Source organism: Pinus tabuliformis, chromosome J (assembly GCF_031772625.1).
Source record: "Pinus tabuliformis cultivar Carrire ecotype Pingquan chromosome J, CPIR1, whole genome shotgun sequence".
NCBI classification, from domain to species: Eukaryota; Viridiplantae; Streptophyta; class Pinopsida; order Pinales; family Pinaceae; genus Pinus; species Pinus tabuliformis.
The window spans coordinates 1,460,284,881-1,460,305,946 of record NC_142295.1 but is presented as its reverse complement, the minus strand read 5'-3'; the positions used below and the strand labels follow the sequence as shown (position 1 = coordinate 1,460,305,946).

General features: G+C 38.6%; 1 protein-coding gene across 2 annotated transcripts in view; it reads right to left on the bottom strand.

Moving 5' to 3' along the window:
* LOC149232873 (uncharacterized) overlaps positions 1–21,066 on the bottom strand; it is a 538,221-nt gene that overhangs the window by 295,761 nt on the left and 221,394 nt on the right. For both annotated transcript variants that reach the window (XR_016248192.1, XM_089379531.1), the window contains 2 exons: positions 17,522–17,635; positions 17,253–17,394 (listed from right to left, as the gene is read on the bottom strand). Coding sequence is in view for 1 of the 2 variants with exons in the window: in XM_089379531.1 (XP_089235657.1) it covers positions 17,253–17,394; positions 17,522–17,635 (256 nt within the window). In the remaining variant the exon portion in view is untranslated. The remainder of the gene's footprint in view (positions 1–17,252; positions 17,395–17,521; positions 17,636–21,066) is intronic.

Below are 21,066 nucleotides of genomic sequence, written 5' to 3'. Positions count from 1 at the left end.
CTAGCCATGAAAATTGGTAGAGAGGCTAAAGCACATGAGATCTCCAAGACCCATAAATGGTTTGGGCAGATTCTAACCAGTTTGGGAGATATTAAAATAGTTAATATTTTTAATGGAGTTCCTAAGTCTAAACTTAGGAAAAATAAAATATTAATGAGTATTAATATAAAACTGGGTTAGAAGGTTCCAAAAGTCATGGATCAAACCAAATCTAATCTTGGTTGTTGAATAGAGATTTAATCTTTGTCATTGAAGGACCAACAAGAAAAGTATAAGAGGAGGCTTGAGGGTCAATTGGAAGATACACTGAGGGAGACTAGTCAGTTCGATTTCTAGAGCGAGGTTAGCTGAGAAATTCGAACTAGTGGTCTGGAGAGCAACAAGAAGCATCAAGTACAGAACAGAGAGTCAAGATCACCAACAGAAGACCAACGCAGAGGCAGGAGATACAGATGCAGAGCCTTTTAGGTAGACAGAGAGGCAACAAGAGATTGTGTAGTCACTAGAGGGCTTACGTGGGTGACGCAGGGAGGACTAGGGCTGCCGCAGAGTGTCTGGGAGCTACGCAGAGGTCAACCAAGCTAACGCTGGGACTGGGAGAAGTGCTGGAGAATTTGTCTCTCTATTGGGTAAGCTAGTTTGGCACCTTGTTGTACTGAAGAATTGCTGAATAATAAAATCCTCCCTTGCTGCATCGGTTTTCCCACATTGGATTTTTCCTGGGACTATTGTCCAAAATATCTATGTCGATGTATTGATTCTTGTGCATGTGTTTGTTTCTATATTATGGTGTGATATCTGCAGCAGAATTTATTTTAATGTTTATTGAAGGAATTTCATAAATAACTTATTGAAAATAAATAGGCAAAGTAAATCAAATGTTGCAATGATATAATTTTCACACCAACGACCTGACTATAGTGTGTCTCCCAAATCATCTTGGCATGCTCGCTTGAAGGAACACAGAGGTGTCCCCAGTGGCATAACAGTGTGCCCTGGAGGTGTAAATCTGGAACTTGCTTGCCTTCCAGAAGCATCTGGTATGTGTTGCCAAACACTGGATCGCTCTTGGAAAGTGATGCAGGAGCATCCGACACTCTTCATTAAAGAAGGAATGCAAAGTGTTGCAAGGAGGACGATGTGGACCATCGGAGAAAAACAGGGACAAATTCTGTTATAATAGAGCTAGTTTTACGGAAGCGATAAGTCTCTAGAAGACTTAATTAAATGTAATCTGCCAAATGTATGTATGCATATAGCGAGCTTTAGGGCTTTTGTTAGAGGAAATCATGGAGAGATCTGATCGAATCCTTTCAGTGATACGATCCAATATTTCTTATCTATATGATGAACCTGCGTGTTCAATGAGGGAGAGAGTAATATAGTGATATAGACTGAGAGATAGAGTATTCAAAATGTAATCGATTGGGAGATTGTTCTAAGGCTGAAACGCCTTAGCATGTAATTGTTCTGTATAATACAAAAAGTGTGCCTTGAGTTGATTTTGTGCGCCTGTGTGTATTTTGTAAACCGTCTTAATGTTCCAGTGTTGCAAGTTTGATCGACCATCGATCACTAGAGGATCGATGGTGATCCATCGATAAATGAATAACTGTGTTATATGAATGTCATGTGTGAAATGGAATGTGGCAAATCTGTGTTAAAACACAGAAATCCATCAAATCGAAAGAGATCAAGTCCAAGAGGAGGTTGGAGAAACGATGCACAGGATCCGTTGGATCTGGAAGATCAACGATGTAGAAGACAAGATCGACGGTTATCGCGTGGGTAAACTGCGGGGGCGTTAATGGGCGTTAATGCGCAAGAAAAGCAGTTTCGCAATAGTAAATGGTATTTCGGGGGCACTCTAAGTGGTAAGTGGTAATATCACGAGTCCGCCCGATTCCATTAGCCGCTCGACACATAGCAGCAAGGAGGAGAGAGGAAACCGCTTATCGGGAAATTAATCTGTAATATCCCCAACCCGGAATATTCCTCAAACCCCAGCAAAAACTCCAACCAAATATGTGCAAATGATATAATAACCCAGAAGTGATAAAATAACAGTGGAAGAGCATATAATAATGTAAACCGGAAATATAAGCAGATACAAGAAATGTAGCGAGAAAATGCTAAGCCATTTTATTATACTGAGCAATAAAATGAGTACAAGAGGTGATCAGACAGATGGCACCTCGACTTGCACAAGGCAAGTGAAGAAATACTCTCAGAATGACAAGAATGGCCTCTCTGTGTGGATGCTGCCGCTATGCTACTGCTGCTGCTAGGAAACAAATGATGATTTGGGGTTGCTCCCCTCCTCGGAAAAAGCTAAAACATTGGATTCGGGCTCTACTCAAGAAACCCAGAAAAACCCAGAAAGCTTTCCTGGAATGGCCGACCCTCGAAAAACACCCTCTTGGGGTTCTGCGTAGTTCCTCAATGCCCTGCACTGCCACTGAGGAAAACCCCTCCAAACTCTGCCTGAAACACTGCCAGAAACCCTGCCAAAATCCTCCAATGAGACAAGAACTGGACCCCTACTCAATCTCCCTGCATAAATCCACCCGCAAACCCCAATCCAGCACTACGACCAAAAAGAATTGCGTCCCTCTCCAAGTGCTGTGCAGTCCTCCAAAAAGCTAATAAAACTGCTGCTGAAATGATAATAAAACTATTGCTGAAATACCAATGGAAATGCCTTGCCTGAGCAGGCACTCGAAGTCCCTCAGAGCTAAGGGTGAGATCTCCGAACGGAGACACTCGATGCACTAAACAGTGTTGCAGACTAGCTAAACAGCCAGTGTGCTCAGAAGTCGAAACGACTAGCTCCAAATGCACATAACTAAATGATCCAAAATGAGGGGGCTCCTATCTATTTTATAGTCTCTGCCTCGCATAATCCCTAGGCTCACATCCTCCTGCATGATTCCCCTCTTGCCATGTGTTCTTTACCTCCTGCGCAGTTCCTCCATGTGTCTGCGTAGGCTCCATTTTTGTGTCCCCCTTTGCCCCCCTTGGCTCCCCTTTAAGTCACAACATTGTGCTACCTAGGAAGTGACTTTTTATTCTAAAGCGAGTTATGTCCCCCCTTCCTCACTTTTTTATTTACAAATAACTATAGAAGGCAAAAATTGAACTAAATCTAATATTCCAATCAGCCATAGCTAATTAGGAATATTACATAATCCTCGCACAAGTTGTCCGGCCGAAATTGTCGTGAACCGTCAGATCCTTTTAGTGTAGATCAACGTCGGAGGACCGTAAAGCATCTTTTGGATTGGAGAAGGAGATCGACCATTGCATCGGAATCAGCTTGACAGTCCAGAAGTCATCGGTGGTCGCATTTCGCAAGAGGTGATGGACCGAGAGCGGACCCGCCAATAATTACAGTTGCGGATGTATAATTTTTGAGATTCGGCTAAGTGTTTAGGTTGGGTTTCCGTGTGCATTCCTGTGTATTCCTTTGTATTCCGATAGTTGTATGGTCCCAGTTTAAAGGCTTAAGGCTTCAATTTACACTTCTGATAGGTTTGTGGGCCATAACCCACAACCTTCAGGATCGAAATTTATAAAGAAAGGGGAAATTGGTTTACCCCAAAATCTCCTTTCATCATTAGGAGAGAGGAAACTGCTTATCGGGCGGTTAATCCTCACACAAGTTGTCCGGCCGAAATCATTGTGAACCGTCAAATTCCTTTAAGTGTAGATCAACGTCGGAGGACGTCAAGCGACTTTTGGATTGGGAAAGGAGATCAACCGTTGCATCGAAATCAAATCGACAGTCCAGAAGTGATCGGTGGTCGCATTTCGCAAGAGGTGATGGACCGAGAGCGGACCCGCCGATAATTATAGTTGTGGATGTATAATTTTTGAGATCCGGCTAAGTGTTTGGGTCGGGTTTCCGTGTGCATTCCTGTGTATTCCTTTGTTTTCCGATAGTTGTGTGGTCCTGGTTTAAAGGCTTAAGGCTTCAATTTACGCTTCCGATAGGTTTGTGGGCCATAACCCACAAGCCTCAGGATCGAAATTCATAAAGAAAGGGGAAATTGGTTTACCCCAAAATCTCCTTTCATCATTTGGTATTAGAGCAGGGAAAGGGAAGAATATTTCCTACGAGGAGGAAGAGTTTGCAAGCAGAAGGAGAAGGAGGTACAGTTGTTTAAAGCTGGAGAGTTATGATCTTACTGCCATACAAATAACAGCAACGGAAGATGAGAAGACTTGCAGCAACCTAGAGCATCGAGTGCTCAAGTGGTTCCAAAGAAGAGAGAACCAGAAGGATGCCAAAAGACTAAACTCAGGAGAAAGCTTGGTGAGGTATCGTGTGTTGACCACTACCGGTCAACTACCCATGCAGTACGCCACCCTTTTCTTGGCAAAAAGGGGCAGCACCTGATCAGCATGTCCGTGCCATCCTGCCATCATCAGCAGCTTAATCATTTTTATTGTAAACCCAGTCTGCATATATGAATTGTAAATAATCTTAGCAGACATGAGTCATATATGTAAATTGCCTAGGTGGACCTAACTTTCTGATGGTAATCTACGTCCCGGAAGGTTTTTCGTCTCACCGATCCATGGATCGGCAGAGTTTTCCTTCAAACCTGACCCCAAAGCCGGGATGGATTTTGTCATTGGAATTTTAGGAGAATCCTAGTGTGTTGATCTGCTAGATTATAGTTGTGTCGCAGAACTGGGTGATTTGTGAGGGTCTGTATTAAGTGGGTTTGTCCCCTTGAGATGTAAATTGTAAAAAAGTCATGATGTAATGTGTCCTGAGGGTCGAAAAATGTTTTAAATCCCCTCATGAGTCCTAAGTCCTAGGTCCTAGGTGATGTTTCCGAAGGCTTAGTTCGATGATCCATTTTAAAATGAATTAAAAAATTAAAAAATGAATAAAAATAATAAAATAAATAAAAAAAGAAATGAAATAAATAAAAAATTAAAAAATAAAGCAAAAACCCTAACTAATAAAATAATAATATTTTAAGTGAGTAAATCGACGGATGAGATCAAGAGATGTCTTGATCCTCATCAACGGTCGAGATCATTTCTACATGGATCACTCGAACTAGCCGTTGGGGTCATTTCCTTTAAATAGGGTGCTAGGGGTCATTTCAGATCATTGGATCTGTGAGTCAGATACTGAAGAAGCTCTCTTGTAAATCTGTTTCTGGTTAATAAAAGAAGACTTTGGGGTCCATATCTTGCTGGTGTTACTCTCTTAAAATGCTGTGAGATTGTTTCAGTTTCTGCATATGTTATTTTCCGCCGTTAATAATAGCTTTTTGTAGAGTATTGTGAGCACAGGTATCTTGTTCACTTGCTGGGGTTTGGGTGCTGTTAGGGTTTCTGAAGTAATGGCAGGTATCTCCATTACTTCCTGAGATCTAGCAGCAATTTTGCCCTCTTTATTGACAGTTGTTTTGAGCTGTGCAGAAAACATCATTGAAGGAAATTTTGTGGGCGTTCGGGGAAGTTCTCGGCTGAACCAGCCAACTCCCGCAAGCATTTTTGCTGAGCCCAGTTGGATTTGATCCTGGGTCTATCATTCGGTTTATTTTTCTAAGTTTGCATGAGAGATTTTCTGAAGTTCTTCACAGTGACGATCTGAAATTTCTGTTCTTTAAAATGTTTCCCGTGCTTACTGCTGAATCTGGCTGTTAAGGGGCCAAATCTGTAAATTAACTAGCTGATCTAGGGTTTCATATTTTTGTTTTATGCAGCTTTCATTAGGGTTTTGTCATTTTTGTAATTGCAGGACTGCCGTCAAGGTTGATACGCTGACACACAGTGCACAAGCAGCAGATTTCAACACGAACACCAGTTTTCAGCGTGGACGACAAGGGAAAGTCCATCGATTTACAGTCTTGTACGCTGCTCCACGTTTCCAAGCTGCTCCATACACCGCAAACGCACAGCACGGGCCAGGTTAAAGCATTGTTAGTGGAATTTTTGTTTGGACCACCGGCTCAGCGTTTTTGGGTCTTACAAATAAAAGAAAATCGTGACCCCTTCTCGCCGCCGTCATTCCTCCATCAAAATTCTGTGAATCCGCATATAATCATCTTAAGTTTCTCAAGTGTTGGCGAGGGAAGACGTCAGGAGTATCCACACGTTTTGCCAATCACCGCTGGAGAAAGCAGCAGCAAGCCCGCAGCCTCTCCATCGACCTGCATCACCATTGACTGAGACATTCGCTGGTATCGATTTCTGAAGCACCGTTGACAACGTTTCGGAAACAAAGCATCGGACCAGCATTAGTGTTGACGGCTCAGCATTCAGGCATTTACGCAGAACAGGTAAATCGAATTTGGGTATGCGGACAGGTAAAAATATCAATCTTCTCCGCAAACGGGTCAGGTAATATTTCAACACGCGAACCCTCGTTCCCTCTAGCGCCTTCGTTTTTTGCGTATCAGCATTTTCGTTGAATTTTTGTGTTTTGCGACTAGTCTTAGTTTAGCGTATATGTATTTTTCAATTAGAATTTATTTTGTTTTTAGCAGTTACGTATTTTTTTTTAGATCTTATTTCTTTTAGGTTTTAATTTATTGAATAGGCTTTGTATATTATCTGTTCATAGTTTTTGTATGTTAGTTCCTCTTTAATATATTTAGATTTAGCTTTTATATTTTAGTTAAGATTTAAATGTTATGTTAAATGTTAGTGTTTTAGATTTTCGATTTAGATTTTAATTTAATTTTTTTTCATATAGTTTAGGTTTTGTTTTATGTGGTTGTTAATTTAGTCTTTTAAATTTGGTATTTTGAAAATATAAAAAAATAAATAAAAAGGATTTATTTAATCTAACTTTGGTTTGGTTTAGATTTTTTTTTTGTATAGTTTTGTTTTTAGATTATAATTTTTAGTTTTTAGATTTTAATTATTTTAGATTTTAGTATTAGATTTTAATATTTAGTGTTTTTTAGATTTCATTATTTTTTAACTTTTGAAAAAATAAAAAAAATATAAAATATAAAATAAAATGAAAAAAGATTTATTTATAAAAAAATTTAAGCCTTAGTTTTATTTTTATTTTTTTAGATTTTAGATATTAGTTAGATTTCTAATTTTCATTTCTTTAAATTTAAAAAAAAAAAAAAATTTGGGAAAATTTTCTTTTTCAGATCCAGTTTCAGTTGTTTATCACGTTATATCTTTCGTGCTGAGATCTAAAATTTTCAAGTCGAGATACGAATACGATATCTGGTTAATGATTCTTGTGGTGGTTTTAAAGTATTCATCTTTTTCGAAATTTTCAGTTGTTGGATATCATTTTGGTCATTCTAAGAGCATTGTGATTTAGCTGATAATAGATGATTGTTGTTCATGGTCCATATTTTTTATATCATTTAACAAGTAATCCTTTTAACCACAATCTCTTAAGGCACTGGTCTGCTCAATTAATCAAATCATTTTAGTGCTTTTTATATCGTATCTCGTGTCTCCCAACCAACTGGTCGACAGTTGGTCTCCTTCACCTCGTAGGGACTACCCCCCTTAGCCGCGGGAGACAGGCTTAAACGGAGGGACCGGGGATCAGAGTGACAGCCCCCGGTCTGAGCGTTGTCGTGTCAATCCGCGCGACAACATTTTTTGGCACCGTTGCCGGGGAAATTGTTTTCTCGGCGTTTCAACGACAATCTTCCTTCTCATTTTTATCATTCATCTGGCCCAGCAACGCCAACATTTTTTGGCGCCGTTGCCGGGGAAATTGTTTTCTCGGAGTTTCATCGACATTTATCTTCTCATCTCTCATCTCTCAGTTGAGCTGGCAGATTCAATATTATTGACATCTTTTCGTCCCATATCAGCAGCATCTCTTGGATTTGTTTCTTGTTTGGGTGGCGACTCCACTTTCTCATTTTTCCCAGACAAGAAGCTTTCCTCATATTTGCTTGTGGTTACCTTTTGGATCCTAGAATCAGATTCATTGTTCAAGTGGCGACTCCACTGTTTTCATCTCTTGATTTTCTTGAGCAGGTATCTAGTTCTATCATCCTTTTAATCCCTTATCATTCATCATGGATTATTCATTTAAGCCATGTCGTTTTACTGAACGTCTCCATGATTTTCCGGAAGATGCCATTCCTAAGTTACCTATTTTCTCGGATGGTGATCCAATCGCTGTTAGAAGGCATATAGTCTTGTTTACTCGCATCATGACCATATACTGTAGATCCCCTCAGTTTAATCATGAAGATATCAAAATGCGTCTATTTGTCCTTTCTTTAAAAGATGATGCTTTGAATTGGTTTAACAATTTTCCAAAGGAATCTTTCACTTCTTTAGAAGACATTGTCGATGCTTTTAAAAATAGATATGGTTATCCAAACAGCTTGCCTTCTGCCTCTAAAATTGTGCAACAGAATGAAAGTAATTTGATAAGAGGTCCAGCTGAAAGATCCCAAGATGATTCATCATGTCAGAATGTGTCATCCACTGGAAATATTGCAGATCAAGTTCATGATAGTGAAAAATCAGGGACAAATGACAATGAAAAAGAAGAGCAAAAGCAAATTATACGAGACCTAATGATGCTGGTGAGAAATATGGAAATCAATCAAACTAATTATGTCAATGATGTGAAAACTTTATGCACCCATCTGGAAAAACGTAACAGGGAGATTGAGGTCACGCAAAGTCACCATGCTAAAGAAATTGAGGCCATAAAAACTAATTATGAAACAGAAATTAGAATCATGCAAAGCAGGTTGTCAGTCTTAGAGGAAAATATGGTGACCATGAAAGCTAATCATGATAAGGAAATTGACTCTATGCAAAACAAGTTATTAACTATGGATGAGGAAATGACTATCATGACGTTCAATCATAATAATCAAGTGGCTGACATGCAAGCGAATCATAAAGAAGAAATAAATTTTATGCAGCATTGCTTGATGGACATAAAGGAAAAGAATGTTAAAGTAATAAAAGACATGCAAGAACACCATGCCAGACAAATCAGTGCTACAAAGGTTGAACACTCTAGTCAGATGGATGCCATTAAAATACAAGTTCAAAGGTTTCAGCAACTGGCAGAGGATAAGAGAAACCAGCAAACATCAACAGATCAGGAGTCTTCTCATTTGCTACAACAAGATTCATCTTATTATTGGGAGGTTGTTGATTTGATTGAAAGATGGTTGATTGAGGGTGATCCAGACAGACTTAAGAATGATAAAGATCAGATGCAAGACGAAGAAAGACATAGCACGCATATCTTACATACTTCATCTGATAGCTTTGAAACAGAAAGTACCAGGTCATCAGTAATTCAACCAGCCAGAAAGAAAAAGCGCAAGAGAAAGAAAATAAGAAGAAGATTTGACTCATCAGACGGCCGCGAGCAGCTTGATTTTTGGATAGGAAAGAGTCCTACCATATGCAAAATTGGACATGGCACATCCGACAAGCAGCCGACAGATTTGCCTGAAAGCAAGCAAATGCTCAGTATGCACTATATTGAACACATCTGATGTCGTAGGGCATCCTTTGTATCGTATTTCTAACCCTACTCCTTGTTTTTTTCGCATTTTCGTTTCTACTTTAGATAGTTAATAAATGAAGAGCTTTTATCTTTATTGTGCTTAACGTATATGCTGATTTTTGGATGGACGCTACTTATTTTTTGTGTTGTATGGATGCAGATTCTGGATTCTCACATTCCTGCAAGCAGCAAAGTGTCCCCAAGTAGAGCCAGATGTTGACCACTACCGGTCAACTACCCATGCAGTACGCCACCCTTTTCTTGGCAAAAAGGGGCAGCACCTGATCAGCATGTCCGTGCCATCCTGCCATCATCAGTAGCTTAATCATTTTTATTGTAAACCCAGTCTGCATATATGAATTGTAAATAATCTTAGCAGACATGAGTCATATATGTAAATTGCCTAGGTGGACCTAACTTTCTGATGGTAATCTACGTCCCGGAAGGTTTTTCGTCTCACCGATCCATGGATCGGTAGAGTTTTCCTTCAAACCTAACCCCAAAGCCGGGATGGATTTTGTCATTGGAATTTTAGGAGAATCCTAGTGTGTTGATATGCTAGATTATAGTTGTGTCGCAGAACTGGGTGATTTGTGAGGGTCTGTATTAAGTGGGTTTGTCCCCTTGAGATGTAAATTGTAAAAAAGTCATGATGTAATGTGTCCTGAGGGTCGAAAAATGTTTTAAATCCCCTCATGAGTCCTAAGTCCTAGGTCCTAGGTGATGTTTCCGAAGGCTTAGTTCGATGATCCATTTTAAAATGAATTAAAAAATTAAAAAATGAATAAAAATAATAAAATAATAAAATAAATAAAAAAAGAAATGAAATAAATAAAAAATTAAAAAATAAAGCAAAAACCCTAACTAATAAAATAATAATATTTTAAGTGAGTAAATCGACGGATGAGATCAAGAGATGTCTTGATCCTCATCAACGGTCGAGATCATTTCTACATGGATCACTCGAACTAGCCGTTGGGGTCATTTCCTTTAAATAGGGTGCTAGGGGTCATTTCAGATCATTGGATCTGTGAGTCAGATACTGAAGAAGCTCTCTTGTAAATCTGTTTCTGGTTAATAAAAGAAGACTTTGGGGTCCATATCTTGCTGGTGTTACTCTCTTAAAATGCTGTGAGATTGTTTCATTTTCTGCATATGTTATTTTCCGCCCTTAATAATAGCTTTTTGTAGAGTATTGTGAGCACAGGTATCTTGTTCACTTGCTGGGGTTTGGGTGCTGTTAGGGTTTCTGAAGTAATGGCAGGTATCTCCATTACTTCCTGAGATCTAGCAGCATTTTTGCCCTCTTTATTAACAGTTGTTTTGAGCTGTGCAGAAAACATCATTGAAGGAAATTTTGTGGGCGTTCGGGGAAGTTCTCGGCTGAACCAGCCAACTCCCGCAAGCATTTTTGCTGAGCCCAGTTGGATTTGATCCTGGGTCTATCATTCGATTTATTTTTCTAAGTTTGCATGAGAGATTTTCTGAAGTTCTTCACAGTGACGATCTGAAATTTCTGTTCTTTCAAATGTTTCCCGTGCTTACTGCTGAATCTGGCTGTTAAGGGGCCAAATCTGTAAATTAACTAGCTGATCTAGGGTTTCATATTTTTGTTTTATGCATCTTTCATTAGGGTTTTGTCGTTTTTGTAATTGCAGGACTGCCGTCAAGGTTGATACGCTGACACACAGTGCACAAGCAGCAGATTTCAACACGAACACCAATTTTTAGCGTGGACAACAAGGGAAAGTCCATCGATTTACAGTCTTGTACGCTGCTCCACGTTTCCAAGCTGCTCCATACACCGCAAACGCACAGCACGGGCCAGGTTAAAGCATTGTTAGTGGAATTTTTGTTTGGACCACCGGCTCAGCGTTTTTGGGTCTTACAAATAAAAGAAAATCGTGACCCCTTCTCGCCGCCGTCATTCCTCCATCAAAATTCTGTGAATCCGCATATAATCATCTTAAGTTTCTCAAGTGTTGGTGAGGGAAGACGTCAGGAGTATCCACACGTTTTGCCAATCACCGCTGGAGAAAGCAGCAGCAAGCCCGCAGCCTCTCCATCGACCTGCATCACCATTGACTGAGACATTCGCTAGTATCGATTTCTGAAGCACCGTTGACAACGTTTCGGAAACAAAGCATCGGACCAGCATTAGTGTTGACGGCTCAGCATTCAGGCATTTACGCAGAACAGGTAAATCGAATTTGGGTATGCGGACAGGTAAAAATATCGATCTTCTCCACAGACGGGTCAGGTAATATTTCAACACGCGAACCCTCGTTCCCTCTAGCGCCTTCGTTTTTTGCGTATCAGCATTTTCGTTGAATTTTTGTGTTTTGCGACTAGTCTTAGTTTAGCGTATATGTATTTTTCAATTAGAATTTATTTTGTTTTTAGCAGTTACGTATTTTTTTTTAGATCTTATTTCTTTTAGGTTTTAATTTATTGAATAGGCTTTGTATATTATCTGTTCATAGTTTTTGTATGTTAGTTCCTCTTTAATATATTTAGATTTAGCTTTTATATTTTAGTTAAGATTTAAATGTTATGTTAAATGTTAGTGTTTTAGATTTTCGATTTAGATTTTAATTTAATTTTTTTTCATATAGTTTAGGTTTTGTTTTATGTGGTTGTTAATTTAGTCTTTTAAATTTGGTATTTTGAAAATATAAAAATAAAAATAAAAAGGATTTATTTAATCTAACTTTGGTTTGGTTTAGATTTTTTTTTTGTATAGTTTTGTTTTTAGATTTTAATTTTTAGTTTTTAGATTTTAATTATTTTAGATTTTAGTATTAGATTTTAATATTTAGTGTTTTTTAGATTTCATTATTTTTTAACTTTTGAAAAAATAAAAAAAATATAAAATATAAAATAAAATGAAAAAAGATTTATTTATAAAAAAATTTAAGCCTTAGTTTTATTTTTATTTTTTTAGATTTTAGATATTAGTTAGATTTCTAATTTTCATTTCTTTAAATTTATAAAAAAATAAAAAATAAAAATAAAAAAAAAATAAAAAAAATTTGGGAAAATTTTCTTTTTCAGAGCCAGTTTCAGTTGTTTATCACGTTATATCTTTCGTGCTGAGATCTAAAATTTTCAAGTCGAGATACGAATACGATATCTGGTTAATGATTCTTGTGGTGGTTTTAAAGTATTCATCTTTTTCGAAATTTTCAGTTGTTGGATATCGTTTTGGTCATTCTAAGAGCATTGTGATTTAGCTGATAATAGATGATTGCTGTTCATGGTCCATATTTTTTATATCATTTAACAAGTAATCCTTTTAACCACAATCTCTTAAGGCATTGGTCTGCTCAATTAATCAAATCATTTTAGTGCTTTTTATATCGTATCTCGTGTCTCCCAACCAACTGGTTGACAGTTGGTCTCCTTCACCTCGTAGGGACTACCCCCCTTAGCCGCGGGAGACAGGCTTAAACGGAGGGACCGGGGATCAGAGTGACAGCCCCCGGTCTGAGCGTTGTCGTGCCAATCCGCGCGACAACATCGTGTAGCAGAGGAAAACTGTTACTACAGAGGTTTGGTTGCAGCTCACAGAAGATCATAAAGGCAATTCCATAGGGATGTGGGTAGAATTGCTAAGGACAAAGAGAAGCATATGACTAGGAGGTCATAAATTTTTGTGCCTCGGGAGTCTGATGCAGGAGCATTCGGCACTCTTCATTAAAGAAGGAATCCAAAGTGGAGTAAGGAGGACGACGTGGACCATCGAAGAAAAACAGGGACAAATTCTGTTATAATAGAGCTAGTTTGATGGAGGCGATAAGTCTCTAGAAGACTTAATTAAATGTAATCTGCCATATGTATGTATGCGTATAGCAAACTTTAGGGCTTTTGTTAGAGGAAATCATGGCGAGATCTGAATGGATCCTTTCAGTGATCGATCCAATATTTCTTATATATATGATGAACCTGCGTGTTCAATGAGGGAGAGAGTAATATAGTAATACAAAGTGAGAGATAGAGTATTCAAAATGTAATCGATTGGGAGCTTGTTCTAACGCTGAAACGTCTTAGCATGTAATTGTTCTGTATAATACAAAAAGTGTGCCTTGCGTTGATTTTGTGCGCCTGTGTGTATTTTGTAAACCGTCTAAATGTTCCAGTGTTGTAGGTTTGATCGACCATCGATCACTGGAGGATCGATGGCGATCCATCGATAAACGAATAACTGTGTTATATGAATGTCGTGTGTGAAATGGAATGTGGCAAATCTGTGTTAAAACACAGAAATCCATCAAATCGAAAGAGATCAAGTCCAAGAGGAGGTTGGAGAAACGATGCATAGGATCCGTTGCATTTGGAAGATCAACAGCGTAGAAGACAAGATCGACGGTTATCACGTGGGTAAACTGCAAGGGCGTTAATGCGCAAGAAAAGCAGTTTTGCAACACGAAATGTTATTTCGGGGGCACTCTAAGTGGTAAGTGGTAATATCACGAGTCCGCTCGATTCCATTAGCCACTCAACATGCAGCAGCGAGGAGGAGAGAGGAAACTGCTTATCGAGCGGTTAATCCTTGCACAAGTTGTCCGGTCGAAATCGTTGTGAACCATCAGATCCTTTAAGTTTAGATCAACGTCAGAGGACCATCAAGCGACTTTTGGATCAGGAAAGGAGCTCGACCGTTGCATCGGAATCAGATCGATAGTCCAGAAGTGATCGGTGGTCACATTTCGCAAGAGGTGATCGATCGAGAGCGGACCCGCCGATAATTATAGTTGCGGATGTATAATTTTTGAGATCCGGCTAAGTGTTTGGGTTGGGTTTCCACGTGCATTCCTGTGTATTCCTTTGTATTCTGATAGTTGTGTGGTCCCGGTTTAAAGGCTTAAGGCTTCAATTTATGCTTCTGATAGGTTTGTGGGCCATAAACCACAGGCCTCAGGATCGAAATTTATAAAGAAAGGGGAAATTGGTTTACCCCAAAATCTCCTTTCATCAAAAAGATGCGGTCGCCCCAAAGTCTCGTGTACACAAGAGTCGAGCACAGTGGCCAACACCATAACCAGTGATCGGCTGAGACAGTCTGTAACATTATTGGTCTTTCCCTTCTTGTACTTGATGTTTAAATGGAACTGTTGCAGATGTAGGAATTTACAGGGTAACTTCCTCAGACAGAACACCAAAGGACACCGCTCACAAACAGATCACAGATCAATACACCAGTATTTTGACGTGGTTAAAACCTTCAAAGAGGGAAACAGTCCACGACCTGAGCCAACGCGGCCACTTCAGGCAATTTATTAATAAAAGAATGAAAATTTACATATGCTTCTCTCATAGACGGATTACCCTACAAATGACCCTCCATGCTCTTTAAATAGAGATCATGGATCAATCGGGTGTTAAGCCACGGATCAAGTGTCGGTAATACCGAGGAGAGAATGAACCGTCGGATCACTACATATCGTGACCGTCAGATTGTAAGTTACAAAATGTACATAGTAAAGAAACACACTTTACCTAACTCTATACTAGACCAAGTTGTACTTAACTATTTCCTATGTGTCAAAATATCCTAACATCCCCCCTTAAGAACAACTTGGGATAGGATTGAAGGATTTACAAATATGACACAATAGGAGAAGGAAGGAGGCACTAGAGCCTATCCCCCCTTAGTGACAACTTCCTGAACTCCAACCATAAATCGAAGTTTAGTGAACTTCGCCTCTGTGAGAGCCTTTGTAAAGATGTCTGCAACTTGATCATCTGTTGAACAATATTGCACTTCAAGAACATGGTCATGAATGAGCTTTCTAATGAAGTGCATGTGCAGTTCAATGTGTTTGTTGCGCTGATGTTGGACTGGATCTTTGCATAGTTGAATGGCACTTTGATTATCACACCAAAGTGTAGTCGGATGCTACTGCTGAAAGCCAAACTCTGACAAGATCTGACAAAGCCACAAGGCTTCCTTACTAGCTTCTACGGCACCACGATACTCTGCTTCTGTTGAAGAAAGAGAAATGGCACCTTGTTTCTTGCAGGCCCATGTAATAGGTCCTGAACCAAGAGTGAACACATAACCTGCAGTAGACTTCCGATCATCAGGGTCACCAGCCCAATCGGAATCAGTGAAACCAACCAATAGAGGAGATGCTTCGGCACTGTAATGAATCCCAAACTGAACTGTACCTCGAACATAACGAAGTATTCTTTTAGCTGCTTTCCAATGACTTTCACATGGGTTTTGCATAAACCGAGCAACAAGGCCAACGGCAAAGGAAAGGTCAGGACGAGTATGGGTTAGATACAAAAGTTTTCCTACAAGTTGACGGTATAAGGTAGCATCAACTTCAGGAGAAGTACAAGTGACTGAAAGTTTGACTCCAGACTGAAAGGAAGAAGGGGCTAGCTTACGGTCTTCCATGTGAAAATGGCGTAGAATATCACAGGCATACTTGGACTGAGAAAGGGAAATACCTTCCTTGGATTGCAAGACTTGAAGACCGAGAAAATAATGTAAGTGTCCTAAGTGTCCCGACCCACTCCCGAGTTGCTCCCTCCCGGAGCACGGATTGGGAGCGAGTTCGGGGGGGAAGGCTCCCCCGCAACACTAGTTTTCCCTAATTGGGTTTTTCCAAGGACGATTGTCCAAAAATAATGGTGTCCGTTGTGTGTTTGTCTATTTCTTTCATTTGATGATCTGTACATGGTTAAGACTGCATTGTGTTTATTTCAGTGTTTATAAGGTTAAATAACTTGTTCAATAATTAAACAAGTAGGAGAAATAAACCAGATCATGCAGAAAAAATTCTAAAGGGTTAGACTTAGAAATTTCAACAGAGAAAACATGTTTGTGAATTATAGGCTTTTGGTTGTTCCTTCTTTGGCATTTGTCATGATTGATGGGATGAGCATCCCTAACTAAGTAAAATTAAGGGGGGTGTGGAAATGTTAGTTTTACTTGGTTCTTCAAAGTTGTGTTTAAAGGGAGATGCTGCAGTCAACCCGATATCAAGGTTTAAATCCATATAGGTGATTAATTGGTTGGGCTTGTGGTTTCACAATTGAAGGTTTAGGGGTAACTAACTAAGATCCTAAACCTATATATATTCAAGGCCATAGCTTCAAATGTACATGCATGCAAACTTTGAATATATGCATTGAACTTCGAACTTTTCGTGCAGAGTGGGGTTTTCCCTTATTAGGGTACTTCACTAGAATTTATGTGTTTTTATGATTATGTATATTGGGTTATTTACTTATATTTGCTAAGCTATTGGATTCATACCTAAGTCATGGTCAAATTATAATTTATGATGAACATTATAATTTGATGCATCTTTGAATTTTATTCCTACTTTAGTAGCATTGAGGAAGAGGATATAAGTTCAATTGTATATAACCTTCTGCCTTTTTTAAACTTTGCTGACATAAATATATCTTGTCTATGGCATATCTCTTGTCTAGCAATTGGATAATGGCTTAACACGTGGAAGACCATGGAAGGTCTACCTTGGTGCATCTCCACTAATATCACTTCAAGGGATAGAGAGAAAATCAATATCTCAAATATTCCAGCCAAGGATGCCAATCACTCTGACATTTCGACACGGTTACATAACAAGAGAGAGATGTTAACTTAACATTCTCCCTTCAACGACTAACTATCCTATAAGGGAGAATTAACATTAATCATAAAAAATTAATCACTTACAAAGAAGTAAATACAATAAGGCAATTAGGAAATTGTTAAGGAAAACCTCACTCACAATACCTGCAGACTACCGCGCATTTGTAACCGGCATCCTGAAATAACATCCTCTTCAATAATAGTCGGATTTTTGCCATCCCGAGAAATAGCCAAGAGCAAAGCGCTTAACAAGGAATTTTTTATGTACCCTCCTGTTAACTCATACCTGAAAAGTGAGAGATTATATGAAATAACTTAATAATATTTGTGCAGAGAGTAAGGACTAAATGTAAGCATATTAAGCCAATTATAAATTACGAAAGCATTAACTTCAAGTATAATGAGATATCTACCGTAAAGATATTTTCTCCCAATCAATGTTCTCAGCGACTGGGAGGCGTTCTGATGCAAGCTTCCAGATCTTGTATCGCTGCGTGTGATCTGGTGTGTGAAAGTCACTCACACAACTACAACCCCACACATTAAATAAATCAATCTCAGGATATTAACATGGGCATTTGCTATGTAAAATCTAAAAATTAGACAACACTTCAATGGAGGTAAACATAAACCATGTAAGGAGGGGAATAATATGACCAACTTGGGTAAGGTTGAAAATGCAACTCTCTTAAAACATGATCGCATAACTTATTACTGACCTTTTAAAATCAATAAATACTACCAGGAAAATTGTAAAAACTCGAACTCAACTATGCAATAAGCTGCCTAATTTGATATTATCCACATAATTGCTTGTATTCATCGGCAACACAGAAAACACCTTTCTCAACATTTGAAATTCTCAGAATGAGAAACACAAACGCTTGCTAAGATTCATTGGGCCTAGAGGTGCATTCTACAGCCCAGTATGAAGGCAACGTGTGATTTGGTCTGTGCTCAACGTGGATGTATGATTTGGTTTGTGCTCAACATAGAGTTCACATGTGTATTTTTAAAATTACGAAGAAACCAAAATATATATATTTAGTTAAACATTCTTTTTGGGGGTGTAGAACTTGTAGAAAGGTTTGCACCTTGAGGGATTTGATCACTCTCAGCGCATGATCAATCCGGAGTTAGATCTAGCTGGTACTATATACAAGCATGTGTGAAGCCGCTGATCAAATCCTGGACAAGAAGCATGCAACAATAAATTTATGAAAGAGGAAATATTTGTTGGCATGTTTCTTTAGAAGATTTATTTACGATGACAGTTTGGCAACTATTTTCAGTTACTTCCGTCTAGGATAGAGATGCACAGCAACCTCTGCAACCCACTAAATGAATGGAATTTTATGTCGAAGAGAACCACGAGGCAGCAAAAGAAAACAAAGTAAGTTGTGATTAGTTATAAACCGAGATTGTATAAATTGATTAAGTTTGGTGATGCGCGCCACTAGAATTCATTTTATGTGTGGATTGTTTAATTAGATTGCAACATGAATGCTGACCACAGGTTTGAAAATATGTTTAAGTGGAAACACCACCTTTTAAGTGGAAACACCACCTTTTATCTCCGTGAATGCCTGGGCCCTACTTGAAGCATACACTAATGAGGGTTCGATGAATGTTGCAAGATGGGGTTTCCCAGTTGGAGTTCTCAGTTCCAGACTCTAATATTGTATTTGCAAAAACCGCAGAAATGAAAACTATACAAAAGTAAAAGTGCTGAAATGAAAATGAAGTGCCGAAGGCAGATTGTGAGGATAAAGTGTCAAAGCAAAATGTGCTAAACTCAAGAATAATGAAAGAGAAGAGTATAAGTCTTAAAGCTAAATTAGAATTGTAAAATTAAACCTAAGCTATTCTATATTACTTAGAGCTTTGTTTTTGTGTGTTTTGCAACAGAGCATTGTTTAACAGTTAACCAACCTGTAAGAATACGTGTTGATGGACAAAATACCTGACAGTATGGAACGAAAATAAATCAAACTACTAGAAATAGTAGTGCAAGTGTTTTTGTGACTTTTAATGCCAATAGAAGAGTAGGTAATTGAAGTAATTTTGTTATGCTTCTTGACCTTGAGAACCAGATCACTATATAGAAAGGTAATGAAACAGAAACAATGGATATAAAGACTAGGACTAATTCTTGTTATCTAAGTACATATTAATTTTTAACACAAGATCAATACAACTGAAGTTTTCTCTATAAAAATACATAACTGCCTCAAGCACAAACATCCTTGCAAACAATCAATAACTGACCTAAATTATCATTGATTACATTGGTATTTCTAAGATCTAATGATTCATGACATACACACACCTATATACACGTAGAACTAGTGTAACTGGTATGCGTACTTGACTTTCTCATGCGATTGTGGAATTCACAAATTACAATCACATGAAGGGTCTCAGGTCTCTTTAGTCACCTAAATTCCTAATGAAACAGAAACAATAGATATAAAGACTAGGACTAATTCTTGTTATCTAAGTACATATTAATTTTCAACACAAGATCAATACAATTGAAGTTTTCTCTATAAAAATACATAACTACCTCAAGCACAAACATCCTTGCAAACAATCAATAACTGACCTAATGATTCATGACATACACACACACCTATATACATGTAGAACTAGTGTAACTGGTATGCGTACTTTGCTGAAGAATCTAGGGCAAGTGAAGTGAATGGGATTCTTCTAGACATGATAACTATTTGTGAGGTGCTTTTCAATTTTTCTTCTTATTCCAACCTTCACTTATTATTATTAGAGTGTGTCTTCTTTAGTTCATCAAATAGCTACCCAAACAAAGAGACAAGAACACAAGATGTTGGCATCTTGCCAAGGCCAAAACCTCAGCCTCTTGGAGAGGAAAACCCGCACAAAATTCTTCTTATAGAGATTCCAATTGACGAAGACTAAGACCATGACCCTTGACCTACTATGCCACTCCAAGACCAAGACACCAATCCTCTTCTTTGCCATTGCTGAGATCATCATTATTTCTTCTCCATTGAGGCCATCACTAATGCATCACCGAAGTCTTCATTACTACTGCAACACCATCGCTGCACCTTCACCGAGGTCTGCACCATTGCTGCTTCCTTCACTTGGATCTTCTCTATGTCTCCTTCAAGATCGAGATCATAGCTATGCTTGTGACTGTACCTTGAAGTATGTCAACACAGTGTGTGCTATATCGAGACCAGAATTGAATTCTTAATTGTATCTGGAGGTATGCCGAGACAGAGTGTACTCTGTTGGATATATATACTGAAACCATGTGTTTTCTTACTACACCAACATCTTCATGAGACTGTTCACTATGCCAAGACTGTAATCACTGAGATGCTTTACTTCTGAGTTACCCATCCGAGAAATATAGGACTACTGTACTCATCGAAGTACTGAACCACTGCACTTGACCCAGGTTCTGAACCACTGTAATTTCCTCCGAGAATCATCAGATGAATCCGAGTTCTGTGTGACTGCAACTACCCGAAGTTTCAGAGATATCCGAGGTTACTGCTCCTCATCCGAAGTTGCAGAGCTTGTCAGAGATTCTTAGCTTCTGTGGTGACCCTAGCTGGGTATATATAGTTGTTACATCTCCATAATTAACCGACATGTTAGGGTGAACCGATGTGTCTTTATTTTGAGCCGACTTGTCATTAATATTCATTTTGAGGTGCATTTAACTGTTCTCTTCATCGTTTTGCAGGCAGATTTCTTCTAGTGCTTGTCTTGGAGGTCTACTTGACATTTCTCTAGACTCATATTTTTCTTATGCTCAAGAAGAGCTTCTTATTACATAACATTGACTCTTTGCCTTATCCTAAGGCTCTCAATGGGAGCTACTAATAAATAAACCTCTTGCTCATGAAACCCATGCAGCAAGGCATAATAAATTCATTTTCTTATAAATCATAATTACAATGTCATG